The 16,578-nt window shown below is 43.1% G+C and overlaps 1 protein-coding gene across 5 annotated transcripts in view; it reads right to left on the bottom strand.

Annotated features, from left to right (window-relative positions):
• ZNF608 (zinc finger protein 608) overlaps nucleotides 1–16,578 on the bottom strand; it is a 111,369-nt gene that overhangs the window by 93,986 nt on the left and 805 nt on the right. Inside the window, exons 1-2 of one of the 5 annotated variants that reach the window (XM_041762194.1) lie at nucleotides 14,595–15,237; nucleotides 12,455–13,562 (exon numbers count right to left, since the gene is read on the bottom strand). In XM_041762194.1, the coding sequence (XP_041618128.1) occupies nucleotides 12,455–13,366 (912 nt within the window). In that variant the 5' untranslated portion in view covers nucleotides 13,367–13,562; nucleotides 14,595–15,237. Of the gene's footprint in view, nucleotides 1–12,454; nucleotides 15,238–16,578 lie in introns of those variants that run through there. The other 4 variants (XM_041762195.1, XM_041762193.1, XM_041762196.1 and 1 more) reach the window with 4 other exon arrangements.

The raw sequence follows: 16,578 nt of genomic DNA, 5'->3' as shown, positions 1-16,578 counted from the left end.
TACGCCTCTAAGGTCTTCAAAATTCCAAAATAACTAAATTGAAAGATTCACTGCAAAAGGGCAATGAAAAATTAAAAGTACAAAAGGTTCCTAAAACAAAAAACTTTAAGATGGATGTAATCCCACTGTTCTCCTCCACTGTTTCAGTACTCAATCTATTGATCCTTTATCTAAATCGACTTTTCACCCTGAAAAGTAAACACTTTTAAAATAAGACCACCCAAGGCTCCAAGTGACCCTCTTCAAGTATCTTTTACTCCTTGGTCAAAGGCCAAACTAAGGGCCATAAGTTTAAAAATTAAATTTCCTAAACCCAGGGGACATCCTCAAAAGTTTCTGTTGACAGATTATCTTCTAGATTAATGAATTAATAAAAAAACAGAAAATAAAAGAATGAGGTCATGATAAAAGGTGAACACTTTGAAATGACCATGACAGTGAACAAAATTGGCCAAATTAATAAAATCTTAAAAAAAAAAAAATTGGCCAAATTAGAGGTCTAACAGACAACCCATTATCTACTCTTGGAGGATCCCATATAGCTGTCCCCCCACCCCCACCCGCCCCGCAGAGTTGCGGAGACTCAGAAATTCTCTGGTAGAATGCTGTGTTATTCCCATTAAAAGCCAAGGAAAAACCAAAATTAAAATTAATGAAATTAATTAATTCTGGTGCATACTTTAAACCCAACTTGAAGCCTACAGATGGGATCCTGGGAAAATTAACAAAAGCCAGCTAAGGATGAAAATTCATACCAGGGTCACCTATCCCAAATCTCTGTAGCACCATCTCTGGGGACAGCTCGTGTCCAAGGTGTTGTTCAAGATTGCCAGAAATATTTACTGTTTGTCCCAGGTGAGAACTGACCAAATATTTCCAAGGTTTTTTTTTTCCCCCCAGTAGATGGCCAAATTGGAAGCTATTATTCAGAGCATGATACGATGTTTTCAGGCCTTCCCCCTAAACTAAACTAAAACTGCACCCAGAAAGTAAGAATAGCCTTCTAAAGTCTTTGCAGAAAGACTCCTAAAATTCTCAAAAAATATAAAAACCCCAACTCCTTTTGCAATTTCATGTGATCTAAAATTGCTTTATGTGTAACAACTAGATTGAGGTTGTTGGTTTAATTGAAATAGGTGTGTCTTTAAAGTTACCAACATTGAATAAAACACAGATGTACAACTTTTATTCTACCTGAGTTTACTAATCAAGTAAGTTCATAATATCTCTGCTACAACATTTATCAACCAGAAAAATAACTTGGGATATATAATGAAATTTTCATAGGTAATTAAACATAATTGTTAAGAACAGATGAGTAAAATAGATGCAAATGAGATAAAGTTTGTGAACTTTTCAGCAACTTGCCTCCAAAATTTTTTAGCTACTTGAAACAAACTTTTGCCAAGTTAAATGATAAATTAAGTCAAGGCCACCGAATAAATATCTGGATCATCTCCAAATAAAATAAAACACTGAAACTAAATACTTGGGTCCAATAGTAAACATATTTTGTGCCACAGCGAATTTGCTATGAGAAAACATTTATTTCTAAAAATTATGCAAAATATTTATAAATTTGCCAAGCTACTATAACAGTGTACAATTGTTTACTTATTTTTCACAAGAACATAAATTTTTTAAGGGTTAAAAATTCTAATGTATATGGAGCACCTGAGTGGCTCAGTCAGTTAAGTGTCTCCCTTCTGCTCAGGTCAGGATCCCAGAGTCTTGGGATTGTGCCCCATATGAGTCCCATTTCGAGCTCTCTGCTCAGTGAGGAACCTGCTTCTCCCTCTCCCTCTGCCTGACGCTCCTCCTGCTTGTTCACTTGCTCTCTCTCGCTCTAATTAGTTAATTGATTAAAATAAAACAAAATAAAATCCTTGTCTCACATTAAAAAAAATTCTAATGTATGTAATTGAAGCTTCTAGAAACAATAAGGGAAACATCTCTATACAAAGTAGGATGTGGTTTTAAAAAGACACAAGGATTGGAGATGCATTTTGTTGAAGGAAAAGAAAAGTACTTTTGTCCTAAAGTGAGGGTGCCTCTGTCAAGATGGGAAAAAGGAAAAAAAGATGACAAAATCAGAATGGAAAAAAAGAAAGTTTGTGAAATAAAAAATTGGGAGGAAAGAATTTTATGCATGTTCAAACAGTAAGATTGAAAACATTTGCTATAAGGGTTTTACAAATAAGCTTTAATGTCAGTAGTGTATTTATATAAAACTAAACCTTGATTTTCTTTCATCTGTTGAGTTGTCTGTAAGACACTGTACAACTATTTAATTTCCTGTATTTGCCTGTAAATTCTTTTTTTTTTTTTTTTAACTAAGTGCTACACCCAAAGTGAGGCTTGAACTCATGACCCTAAGATCAAGAGTCACATGCTCTGGGATGCCTAGGTGGCTCAGCAGTTGAGCATCTGCCTTCAGCTCAGGGCGTGATCCCCGAGTCAAGCCCCAGGATCGAGTCAAGCCCCAGGATCGAGTCCCTCATGGGGCTCCCTGTGGGGACCCTGCTTCTCCCTCTGCCTATGTCTCTGCCTCTCTATGTCTCTCATGAGTAAATAAATAAAATCTTAAAAAAAAAAAAAAGTCACATGTTCTATTGACTGAGCCAACCAGGTACTCCTACCTGTGAAGTCTTAACTCCCCCATGGTTAAATAGATATTTAAGCACATTGTTTCACAATGACCTATGATCTTTTTGACCAAGTATTTTATTTTTTTTTTAAACCTTTTTTTTAAATTTTTATTTATTTATGATAGTCACACAGAGAGAGAGAGAGAGGCAGAGAGACACAGGCAGAGGGAGAAGCAGGCTCCATGCACCGGGAGCCTGACGTGGGATTCGATCCTGGATCTCCAGGATCGCGCCCTGGGCCAAAGGCAGGCGCTAAACCGCTGCGCCACCCAGGGATCCCTTGACCAAGTATTTTAAAACCTTTAAAATTTTTGACAAATTTCCCAAAATTAAATCCTAAATGAAGTCTGTTTCACTAGAACTTTGAGATTTTTCAGAGGGTCCCTAAAACATCTGAAAAGATTTGTTTTCTCTCCTTATAAAAAAGGGAGATGTTAAACTAAGTAGGCTTATTTGCTATGTGGAATTACATGGAAAGCATTGTTAAACAAAAAATAATAGTAAGACTTATTTTTTTCCCCTTCCCCCTTGCCCATACCAAGACTTATGTTGTTATTTGCATTTGTTATAAGTGTTTCAGAAACTGTATAAAATTCCTAAAGTCCAATATGTCCTGGTATAACATTATTACCATAGTTCCAGTCATTATTTTTAAATGTGTGCCACAGAAATGACCAAATTTCCTGGCAATTCCCTTATAACGAACTCTCAACTGATCTTTAGCAATGGACATTTTTTTTAAGTCTTTTCACTTTCAGGCAGTTACTGTTTTACTCAGATGTTTTCGCAAATGTGTTCTGCAAAGGTACATCATCTTCAAGGCTTCAAAATAAGGACTCTGGCAAACCCAGGTTTCTGATAACTTTAAGATCATAAAAATAAACTGGTTAATAATTCCCAGAATGAATGGAAAATGTGGATTAAAGCAGAACAAAAATTAATAACATGGGACTGAATGAACTGAGGAGGATGATTATAATTTTTATGACTTCTTATGTGAAATATTGCTTGTTCCTTAATGTTACTTTTCAAGATTTGAGGAAACTTTTTCCCTTATGCTGTTTATGACTTACAGTAGTTTGGTAAAGTATATCTTCATGAACAAAGATGAAACATTTACTTTTTTCCTTTGATTTCTTAAGAATTTGGGAACTCTTGAGTATTCTCTTTATGGCAAAATAATTACTTATACAAGTTCAATGAGAATCCAGTCTCTTTGTAACACAACACAACTGGAAACGGTGGTTATATTACCAAGACTTTTACTGGAACGTTGTGTTTGAGAGACATTATAGACTCAGGACCAGAGTGTTTTTAAAACCTGAGACTGACTTTATGGAACCAATAAGGCCCCTTGGAAAAACTGGCAGGTACTGTGCTTAAAGGATTCCAGCAATGCAGTCTTAAAAAGAGCATTTTTGGTCAATCACTATTCTTGCTGCATTTACACAAATAATCAAACCAAGTTTAAAGCAAACAAATCACTTTCACTGTGATTATTTCCGGTGGAAATAATGGAAATAACTATAGAAAGTTAAAAAAAAAAAAAAAGTTTGCATTTAGCTCTTAGATTTATTTCTATATTAGATTCTAACCCTATTAATTGCCTCAGAGGTTTTATTATTTACCTGTAACTGGACTGAGCCCCGAATTCCTCTGTTTCTTAAAATATTTGGTACCACTCCAACTACTGTTTCCAATTTTCTCCCACTTTTCTGATTGGGAATCACTAAGCCCGTCAGTATCCTTGGAAGGATGTACCAGATGCCCCTCACTACCCAGATGGCAGCCAAACTTCAGAGACTTAAACCTTGGTTACACAACATATCTCACAGCTGAAGAAGTCTCCACCTGACAGGTCCTATACTCCAGCTGGAGACCTCAAGATCAAATTGACTAGGAAGACAAGTAGCCAACATTGAGGTTCACTGCTTCTTTCCAAGATGTCACACCAAGACTTCATACTTTAAACCTAAAACTTTCTTCCTCTCTTTCTTCATTTTACTCTGGCACTGGCCTGAAAAGGTAATACCATCATCCATATCTCTTAGGCCACTGCAAAGAAGGGTGGCAATCCAACCTCCAAACAATTGTTGGACTTGTCACTACTCTCTCAGACTCAGCAGCCCCAACCCATTTCATCTGACTCCCTAACCATAAGGGTCCATTTCCACATCTCTGGTTTAATAATCCCAAAACCCAGGGAACTCTGCACTCAAGTTCGGTGCAAAGAAAGGAATATGAGTCAAGAGTAACTAGAATAAAACTACCAGTGTGGTCCACAAACACTTAAATTTTACTGGCCTCCATGCCTGTACCAGGAGACTTTCATGACTAAAATTAGCTCCCTTTGGCAGGTCTCAATTTCCAGGGTTGGGAGTAAATGCAAGGCTGTGATCAGGAACCCATCCTCAACTCTTGAAAATATTACAGAATCCACCGCCAATACAAAATTGTCCCTGAAACACCCTAGACTCTCTGCCCACACTTATTCCTGATAAGAGGGCAGCCCTGGTTTATCTTCCAGCTGAACAACGAGGGGTCTATGCAGTGGACACCATCACCTGCTATGCCTGGATTTTAACGTTTCTCTGGAAGTTGAAACTCAGTTACTGACTGATCACTAAGCCACTTAGCTTATTATAAAGTGATGCTTTTAGCAGAGTCTTTCCCTGACTTACTTGACTTTGATTGGTTTGGGTGTTGGGGACCATGGCTTCAAAGTGCACTCCAGGCATTGGGAACTATGGAACTATCCTACTTAAAATAATCAGAGTCTTCTCCCTGGCATGCTGTATTCTCTCAGAAACTTTCAAGGCGTGTTGGCAACCACTAATCACCCAGCAAATTAGCTCCCTAAGACTGAGACGCCAGAAAAGGGAGGGAGAAAATGGCCTACTGAACACCGGTGAGCCTGAGGTCATGACCTGCAAATAACCACCCAAAGGATGAAGAACTGAGAGAACTTCAGATGGGGAACTCATGGGGAGCGGGGCTAATGCCATAAAGTCTGATCACATCTCTACAGTTCGGCAGTCTAATCTAAGGGCAGGGAGTAGGGGAAAGCTGTTAAAAAAAAGAAAAGAAAAGAAAAGAAAAGAAAAGAAAAGAAAAGAAAAGAAAAGAAAAGAAAAGAAAAGAAAAGAAACAGACCCAAAACGGAGTCATTTGTGCTAAGCCCCACATCAGCAAACCAAGACCTAACCCTGCCTGCAATTTCAGCCTCTCTCAGGAACGTAGACTTTATCCCGTCGTTATGGAATAACCTGATGGAATAACCTGGTCAGCATTAGTAAGGAAACCAATAGACCTCTTCCAGCCCCCCTTAGGAAGGCACTCTGCTAATAAACTTCCTTCTCCTGCCTCCTGTCTACCTTTCAAACCCTCTCCTCTTTCGGACAGCTCTTCAGAGCTCCTTTCTACTTGCTGGATGAGATACTGCTCAATTCATGACTCCTTGATTAAAGCCAATTTGGTCTATTAATTTACTCAGCTAAATTTCACCATTTAATCATTGTACACACACCTATGAAAACAGGAGTTGCAGGGCACTGACACAATCTGTATATCAGCCTTTCACCTTTCACGATGATCAAAGTCATTCTGGAGGCAAAGATTTCACTGGTACTCTTTCCTGGTCTCTAACCTTGACTGTCCAGATGAAGAAACTATTATTTATTGGCCAACAAGCATAGGGAAGAAAGGTTATTTCCACTGTGAGATTGCTAGGGATGGCCCAGTATATCCTTAGTTCTGGCTCCCATGTCCTACAAGAATGCTATACAAGAAAGTTAGGAATAAACTGTTTAGTATTCAAGCAAAACCCTTGATGTTCAGATCACTGGCAAGTTCAGAGTGCTGGCAATCAAAACTGTGTTGTGCTCCAGTAATTACTATGAAAAAACTTTCAGTGCTTAATATTAAAGAATAGAATAACATGATCTTTCCACCTCTTCTACACCTCTAGAGTGTGTTCAACATGGCAATTATCTCGGTTCAAGAAGTAGAGTTTAAACTGCACTGAAACTCAATTATACCCATGACTTTTTTAAACAGACTTCAAAAGGCAGGTTTCATCACATTCAAATCGCCGAACAAAATCTTCTTCCCAACTTATTAAAAAAAAAAATAGATTTTTAATCTGTCTCCTACGAGACCTCTTCATGTATATAGATGGTTTCTCTTTAGCTTCCAGACCCAGGTTTTTGTTTTTATGTTTTTTGTTTGTTTTGTTTTGTTTTTGCTTTATGAAGACAGAGGGATGACTGAGCCACAATGAAAGACAAAGAGAGATCCCATCCGATAAAGAGCCAGTTCGAAGGGCAGCTCTTGGACACCCAGCCTAGAACTGCCACCATTTAAAAAAAAAAAAAAAAAAAAAAGATCACACACTTGTTAACCAAGAAAAAAACACACATTTCTTTGCGACTTTTAAAAATGCAAAGGAACCAGGAGTAGTAGATTTATGATTTAAGTGCTTGTGGCTAAAATAGCTTTCCAATTATCAAGGGCCTCTTAGGAAGAGCAAGAATGCATTATGTGTTAATGACCACAACCAGGGGTCCCTTCTTGACTCTTTTGTCAGAACCAGAGCAGATCTTCCCCGCAGCTTCACCATTAATATGTCTGTTTCCTGTCAGCCCACTCAGAGATAATGTCATTTATCTCAGGGAGGCACAAGCCTAGTCATTAGCTTCTATAAAAGACCTCAAACAAAGGCCGGATAACATTTCACCCAGGGCTCTCCCTAAACCCGGAACCAAGCTCAGTGTCTAGGAGTCAGATTCAGAAGTTATCATGGTGAAAAGAATATTTTCCTCCTCATCAACCGTCCCGGATCCAGCTCTGGGGGCGAGCAAGGCCTACGTATAGTAAACACCAGTCCAAAGTGCTATCACGTACAATTAGATTACCCGATAAAGGCTGGCCAGAGTTAGCCTGGGAGAGCCTCTGCCCCTCCTGCCTCCAGGGGGAAAATGGACAGAATAATTCAGGTACTGACTAAATAGTGAGATCTTTGAAGAAGTGACCCCTCATTGTGATTGCCTGCAGGAACCGAATAACCATTATAAAGTGTTCAATGGCTGGGCTTCTGGAAATCTTTTAAATAAAAGTGGAACTGGTTAAAATAAATGTAGGAACATGTGTTTTCACAGTGTTGCTCCTATTACTGCAATTTCAAGTTTCTATGAAGTACCAGGTGAACTTTTATAAATTAAAAAAACACACACACACACACAGACACAGGCAAAATTGGAGCAAATCTCAGCCATTCAATCCTTGTTTTTCAAGCTGAAAACGAAGAACAGATGGTACTTTCCATGTTGTTTGAATCTGGTTATTGAACACCTCTGTGGTTAGGGAGATTTCTGCTTAGCACTTTCGGCATACATTTCATTTACTAACTATAAAATGCTGCTTAGGAAAAATAAGTCTTTATAACACTCTAATTAAAACCATCTTGCAGCCAAGCAATTTCACTTGAAGAGCATTCTTAACCTGGTGACATTTAGACAATGACTCCCCACCCCACTCCCTTCCCCCACCCCCCTCCCCCGCCCCAGACTATTCGCAAAGTTATTAAAAGTTGCTACACATTACTCATCTCCTTTTAGCACAATCTTGATCCCTTGTATGTTTTTTTTTTTTTTTCATCTTTCCAGTGCACCTGATACATTTCAAATACTATGCTCAGGACTCAGTGATACGCCTGGTCACACAAATCCTCCCCCAACTTCCTTGGGTTCTCACAGAACACTTGCTGGGGAAAGGATGGCCTCTGCCTCCACCTTCAAGAGCCCTGTCACCCTCCGAGGCTGCTTCTAGAAAAGTAAGGAGCAGGATCAACGGTGACTTGGAGCCAGCCTTCGTTACCAACATTTTTAACCACTAAATCCCTTATGTAGCTTTCAAAACAGTTTGCTGTCCTGCAACAATGGACTTTGTTTTTTAATTATAGCAAGTGACATTTCTGCCCTTTTATTTCACAGTAGACAAACTGCACTCTCTAAGGAGAATTTGTAGGGGACACCAGATTTGGGGGAAAGGGGTGGAGGCAGGGGGGCGGTTGGGGAGGCTGGCATATTGTCCACAAAACTCATTAATCAAAATATGTTCTTAAACTGCTCACACTCACTTAGAAAATGTGCCAGAATTCCCTAGTGAAGTGTAAAAGGCTTCTACAAGAGAATAAAACAAAATGAATGATACCCCTTATAGACAGGTCCATTTGTAGACAGCACCTTTAGGCTGTTAAGGACCAGCTTAATGAAAGCAGTATGATATCAGGGAAGTAATTCTCTCTGCTGAACATGTACCGAGTAGTCAGAACCCTGAGACACAACTGCAAGCTCTCCTGTGCCTTTTCATGTCTGGGTAAGTCTTAGGTGTTTTAAAGAATTCTCCTGTGTAGTTTTGCATTTTCTGGCAATCCAATAAAAATCGTGTACCCTATTTAGCCTGGCCGAGTCCCTGTGTCTGATAAGTCAAAACTGTAAGACGGCTAAGGAGAGAGACATGCAGAAGAGCCTCCATACAGGCTATTATGCTTCAAAAGAAAGGAGGGGGAAGGTGGAGAAGCAGGTTTTAACAACCCAAAGCCAACCCGTCAAATCTACTTATTCAGACATGTCACTGGTGGCTTAACCACAAAATGGGCTATAGAAATATAGCTCAAACATCTTAGAATTATGGCATGTTTTGATTTTGTTCACGTATTAAGGGAGTGGCGACTTTTACAACATACTTGTGGTTTCCACATAAAGGAGTAGAACACTCATTGATTTAATTAGGTTTCATAAGGTCCAATTTATCATGTTTTACATGACTTTGTGTAGTGTAGAAACAGAATAAACAGACCAAAAATAGACATTTAAGCATGCTGTGAAAATTAACCGGTGACAGCAAGGCTTATGAATCTCCTGTGAAACCTTTCAACCAGGAAAAAAATAAATAAAAAATAAAAACAAAAACCCAGAAGAAAAGCACAGGCACAGACACACAGACACACACACACACACACCCCTTCGGCTTTCACATTAGGCCCCTCCTGAGCCACATCTGATGGCTGAAAATTCATCATCTTCACTTCGGAGCCACTTGCTCTTTGCCAACCCAGACTATCAAGCAAGGCGGAAATTAAAACATGATACAAAACATCCAAAAAAAAAAACCCTTCCTCAAAGATGCTTGGGTGTGAAAATACTTTGTCAGGTAAAGCCCATTGGACTCAATCTGGACCCCGGAAATAGGTACCCTCAGTGAGTAGAGAAGGAAGTAGTCCCTCCACTGAGGTCTCATTCTCCCATGAGTTGGTGGCATTAGGAGTGACACCCCTGGGTGGCATCTGTGCAAGGGAGTGCCATCTCTGTGTGGCAGGGAGGCAAGTGTTCTTAAGAGAAGTCGGTGGGGGGGGGGGGTGCGGAGAGCCTATAGAACTCGGTTCTCGGGCCGACACCCCCCCCCCCCCCCCGCTTGACAGAATGGCCAACGTGGCAGGATCCAAGCCCCCCAGAGCCATACCTGAGGGGCCCCTGTGCCAACACCAGCGGCCACGATGGGCGGAGGGCGGTGGACTGAATCTAAATGTGGGGAGCTTTCTCCCCTCCTCCACCCCTACCCTACCCCCTCCACCCCCTCCACCCCACCCCTCTCCACCCCACCTACCCCTCCAAACCTGACTTGTTTGCTCTTCATTTATGTAATTCATATTATCACATTTATACCGCTCTGACTGAAGAGGAGTTGAATGTATATGAATAATTTAATTCTTCATTCTTTATCCAGCTTCCTCTGTGACTGGAAAGTGAAAAGAACACACACACACACACACACACACACACACACAAAACGGAGAACCGACACCATGCTCTAATCTCAGTTGCCATGACAGCAGCCTTTGAGATACTGAAATGTTCCGATTGCCAGCTAAACAAAATTGTTGAATGTGAACATTTGGCTGGAAGATTAAAAGGCTAAGGGGAATGCAAAAGGGCAGTACCTCCCACATTCCAGGCCGCAGTGAATCCAATCAAATGGCTCTGACTCCTTAACCACAGCCATTGTGAGCACTGGATTAGGGCAATTCATCTAGATAGTTAGAGCAGATTAGAAGTGCAATTTGAAGACTATTGGCAACAAAAGTAAATGCCCTACTGTACTAAGTAATAAGAAGATTTCAGGACGCCTTTTAGCAGAAATTATGTGCAGCGACACGATGCAACGTAAGACTCGAAACCTGGGATTTTTGAAAATGCAGTTACGTTCGACGGTGTCAAAAGCTGTTGGACCAAAGGCATATGAATAAAAGAAGCATTCGGACGCTTCTTGGTGATTTTTGGCATCATCTGCACTTTAACGTACCTTCCGCCAACTTCCAAAATCATACAATCAGAACTTTCTTCCTGCGCTCTGATTTCAATCTCAAATACGAGAAAACAAAAACAGGAAAGTCCGGAGGGAGAGCGGTGAATAACCGTACACGGAAATAATCATCCAAAGACATCTGCCATTTCTGATCAAGTTAGAAGTCGAAAAAAAAAAAAAAAAAGCACATTATCTAATAAGCATACTCCCAAACAACCATGCCAGAAACCACAAAATAGGAATTCTGCTTCTGCGAAGCACGACCTGCGGAATTCATCTGAAGGTTGACTCGATAGAAACAGGACTCACACCCCCAGCTCACTCCCAACCTGCCCGGTGGACAGAGCAACCTTCGGTCCCAGGGCTCCGCTCAGCAACGCATGACCATCACCAGACCGGGACGGCAGTCCCAGGCCTCCCACACCAGCCACCGCAGCCCCGGGGGCAGTTTCTCAAGGGCAGTCTCTAACTGGACTTTAAGACAAGGACGGAGATGGGAGGAACGAGGAACGCTCCGCGTTGCTTTAAACCCGCGATCCCCCGCTACTCAGGTGCGACACAAAGTTCTCGTCCCCTCTAAGCCGTTTCCACGTTTCAGGGACAGCAATCCGCCAAGTCCGTTTCACTTCTCTGGCCGACCTGTCCACTCCCCGGGCAAGCTAGCAACCCAAGCGACAACACTCCTCACTCTCCAGCTGAGAGCCGTGCGAGGGGACCAGGGGAGAGCCCTAGACGCCACCGAAGCCCAAAACCATTCCAGTCCTGCTACGCGGTTAAGAAACCAAGGACCCCAGGACACCAAGGCTGGGGGGCTAATTCAGGACCAATACGAGGAACCCATCCAAGGATGATACCCTCTGACAGAACGACCTTGGAGAAAACAGGTCGAGGGAAGAGTGTAAATGAGAATCCTCGGGCATACCTCTCCAGGGAGGGGCCGTGAACCCTGCACCTAAGGACTCATCACCAGAAACACCAGGGCGGGCATATTAAAACATAAGACACCTCTCCTTAGGCGAGAAACCGGGACATGAGTCAAGCGGGTGCATGAGCAGGTCTTCTATTAAAAGCACACCACAGCCGCCTCGCTGGCCAGGAGCCCCGCTGCAGGGCAAAAGGCACTTGGGAACACCCGGGCCCTCCCACCTGGGGACCCAGACACTTGGCAGCGCCCGCAGCCGCAGCGCGAGCTAAAAGCGGTGCACCCAGGTCAGCTCCCCCATTGCAAGTTTTCACGGAAAGGATGCACACAACAGAAGCCTCACAAAGAACCGCAGAGCACGCGTGAGAAGTGTGAGGCACACAGAGGCACACACACGCACGCACACACCCCCTCCCCCGGCACACACGCACACACACCAGCCCCCCCTACACACACACACACACACACAGACGCACACAAAGAGGAGAGTGGGAAATCTAGGAAGGCGACTTGATCCTACCTTCTCGGTTTTCAGTTTCTTGATTCGCCTGTGGCTCTCCTCCTCCTCCTCTTCCTTCTTTACCAACACAGAGTTTCCCATGAGCCCTGAATCCGGGGCACTTTTGCTAACTTCCCCAGCAGCCGCGCCGCTGCCACTCCCAGCGCCCCCGCAGTGGAAGGGGCTCGCGCCACCTCCATTGCTCTTGGCCCCAAAGGCATAGAGGTGACCCCCCGAAGGGGCCTGGCCGCCACTGCCATTCTGGTGGCCCTGGAGCAGGTCGTGCTTGTCCTTCCTGGATTTCCCCGCATCCTTATCCCGCTTGGCGCCTCGGCTGCTCTGGCTTTTACCTGGCTTCTCCTCTTTGCTTTTCCCGCAGGAGGCCGCCCCCGCGGTGGCAGCGGAGGTGCCGAGGCTGGTACTCGTGCCGCTCGGGTTGCCGCCGCCGCCGCCGCCGCCGCTCACACTTTGACCTAGCGCTGAATTCATGCCAGTTGCCTCTCCAGGGCGCCCTTGGACTTCCTGCCTCCTGCCAGTGCCGCTGATCTCGGGAATCCCATACAAGGCAGCAGAAGGCAGAGATTTATTAGCATCCTTAGAAGTTTTACTCCTTTTCACTTTTGATTTGCTGGTCTCTTTGTGTGAATTCCCCTGGGGAGCAGAGGGCTGAACAGAAGCAAATTTTAGGCCATCAGCTAAGGCTGCGGTAGCGCCGGCCCCACTGGAGGCCAGACCTCCACAATCCTTAGAGTTGCTGCTGCTCGTGCTGTTGGTGGAATTATTCATCTCAAATTTCTGTCTGTCCTTTTCCAAATCAGCGTCCAAATCAATTATTAAATTGCCAACCCCGATTTCCCAATCATCACCACTGTCATAAGTATCAACCGTATTTGGATCCACACCTTTTCCTGCAGTAGAAATGTTCACTGACATCCTGAAGATGAGCTCTCTAGAATAAAAATCCGATGAACTTTCCTTTGGAGATGAGGGGACATTCGTTTAGCTCCGCTGGGCTTGCTCTTAAAAAAAAAAAAAAAAAAAAAAAAAATCTTCTAATCTTCCTCTTCTTTTTCCTGCCCCAGGAATGTGTCCAAGGATTTTACACCCTTCAGTCCAGGTCCACCTTTTCCTGTGAAGGGGGGAAAAGTCGAATATTTCTTGTCTGGGTGTTACCAGAATAAAAAACGATTAATACTGGGGAGTCAGTAAGGGGTACAGGGAAGGATGGAGAGAAAAGTGGCTCATACATTGTCTCCACAGCCAGGTTTAAAGGGAAATAACCAAACCCAAAAAACTTACCCACGACAGTAAGCATCTTACAGTAGCTTTAAAAAAAAAAAAAAAAAAAAAAAGATTCCCTTTATCACCAACACAAGGATAAGCACTTTTTTTTAAAAGGCATTGAGATATCTTAAAGATCTGAGTCAAGTCCAGAAAGGTTTAAAACACACACACACACACACACAGTTTAGGGGTTTTTTTTTTTCATACATGTGATATCTCAACCTCAGAAACGCAACCTCAACACTCAGACAAGAGGGAGGAACACAGCTTTTAACATCCCCAAACGCGTCCTAGATCTCGCAATTTCAAAGACCAGACCCTGCAAGTTCTCTGAGGCTAGTTTCAGAATGATGTTCCTAAATTTTCCTTTATTTCTAATTTGATTACTTCTTTTTACAAATCGTCTGGGCAATCTGTTTTTTGTTCCCAGTAAGGAACAGGAAAAACAAATAACTACCCCCCCCTCCAACAAACACATACCCTCTCTTCCCCCACAGTTTATACAGTTGTATTTTTGAAATACACACACACATGTCTTCAAGAGCATTTCTCTATAGCAAAGACAGTGTTAAATAAAAGGCTGAATACCTGCCTTTTGAGGGGGAAAAATAGTACATGTAAACAATCCTACCCTATTCCTAGGTCACAGACTTGCTCAATCTGTTAAATATGGTGCCACTGACTGTACAGGGAAACTGATTAAGACATGCCCTTTAAGTAGTCTGCGCCAAGGTGGCCTCAATGACCGCAAATGAGTGTGTGTTTGACAAAGATCAGTTAAAACGGTTTTTAAAGGGATCAGCCCCCTTTTAACAGTTGATTGTCGAGAAAAATAAATAAATATACATACACACACACACACACAGACATTGCTTACCTTTAATCCTTTATCATTTTTTAATTAGGCCAGCAAATCAAAATGCCTTTCCCACTCCACTCGGCAAACAAGCCTGTGCCTCATTTTACTTAAACACCAAATGATCAAGAAGGAAGAAACCAAATAACACATCTCAGCCAGAATAATCACTCGATAACATTATTCCACCTCCCCACCCCCCTTTTGGCAAACGGATCAGGAGTCCTTTTCTCCTTAAAAAAATGTGTCACTGTACAGCTGGAAGATAATGTTTCACATTCACAACAGAAGGACCAAAGGTTTTTTTTCCTCTGAACAAGCATCGAGAATAATAGTTTAAAAAAAGAGAGAGAGAGAGAGAGAGAGGAGAGAGAGAGAGAGGCAGAGAGAGCTTAGAGAAAAAAGTTTTCCCAACTTCTCATTCCGCCTTCAGTTCCAGACTTCAGAGTCACGGTGATCAGTAAGTAATGATCCCATGTAGCAAACCTACAGGCGTCCGCTAGTAACAAGACAGAATGTGCTAACATCGGGATAAATTAGTGAAAGGGAAGAAAGAATAAGAAGAAACGACTGAAAATCTGGGCTGGATTCCGCCTGTTAGTCGGGAAGTGGCATTTTTCCGCCCGTCCTGACAGATTTGATTTCTTGAACTAACTTAAGAGGAAAGGAGGGGGAGGGGGAGGAGGGGGAGGAGGAAGGGGGAGGAGGGCGGAGGGGGGAGGGGGGAGGGGAAGGAAGAAAGGGGAGGATGAGAAGCCCAGCGAGAGGAGAAAAAGAAAGGTGTGGGGGGGAGGGGAGCAGATGATTCAGTGAGCTGATAAACCGGTTGTAACAGCATTCGCTCGGGGCGGGGGGCGGGGGGCCGAGGGAAATAACGGCGTTTAAAATTGGTTCGGTCTTCGAAACCCAAAGGATGTGATGTTTTCCTGTTTTATGTTGTTTTAAGAAAAAGGAACCGAGTTCCTAGTATAGTCCCCCGGGGGGGGGGGGGGGGCGGTAAAATCCGCTGTCGCTCAAGCCAATCAGTCATGTGGTAATTCGATAATTAGAGTCAAAAAAAAAAAAAAAAGATTTTTTTTTTAAGGCGACCTCTTTCAGGACAGTTTTTCCCATTGATAGTCGCAGCAAACGGTGCGTCTCCCTTTTTATTTATTTTCCTCTCCTCCTCCTCCCTCGCCCACCCCCCCCCTCCTGTGTTTAGTCAGATGGCCCCGGAGCTTGGCTTAGTATTTTTAATTAGCTGGCGTTTGGAAGCTAAAAGCAGTAATGAATTGTTGATGGATTGGAAGTGGAGAGTCGCTTTGCTGGAAATGTCGGGGCCGGGAGAGGGGGATGGGCGAGTTAGCAACAACCAACCATCTAAAAGGAGCGATTTTGTTACAGTGCAAGCCTTTCACATCACGTGAGGATCAAGGGCTCAATTGGTTGTCGTGAGAACAAAAATGGTGACAAGCGTATCAAGAAAATACTGATCTGGTCTTTAAAAAAAAGCTGAAGGTCTCTCCCCTCCCCCTGCACACACCCCCCCCCCCCCCCGCCGCCGCCGCCGCCGCCGCCGCCTCCCCGCGCCCCCACCCCCCTGCAGTGGGCGCAGCTACAAGTTATGAATGTGAAACATTTCTCGCAGATCTAGGCTCTCGGAAGTTCGAAGGAGTGAAATGTAATGAGCACAAGAGCAAAGCAGATGTTTTAAAGAAACACCTTATAAACCTTTCCTCAACTTATCTCCAATTTGTCGGCTTTCCCGAGGGGCCGGGGATGGGGACGCCCAGAAGACCGGGGAGGGCACCTCCGAGAGCTACTTGGGTTTTTAGGGACCCCCCCCCTCATGTCTTAAACAAAGAAAAACATTTTGCTAGCTCCCAAGCCAGGTCCCGTAATAAACACACCATTGTTACTCTATTTGTGGGTTTGTTTGGGTTGGGTGGGGCTTTTTCCCCCCCTTCATGGTGTTTTTGCTGCTTGCTTTTTTTTAAGGAGGTGGAAAATGGTAATTATAACCATT

Source organism: Vulpes lagopus, chromosome 7 (assembly GCF_018345385.1).
Source record: "Vulpes lagopus strain Blue_001 chromosome 7, ASM1834538v1, whole genome shotgun sequence".
NCBI lineage: Eukaryota > Metazoa > Chordata > Mammalia > Carnivora > Canidae > Vulpes > Vulpes lagopus.
Note: the sequence above shows the minus strand (reverse complement) of the source record. Positions and strands in the feature narration are given on the sequence as shown.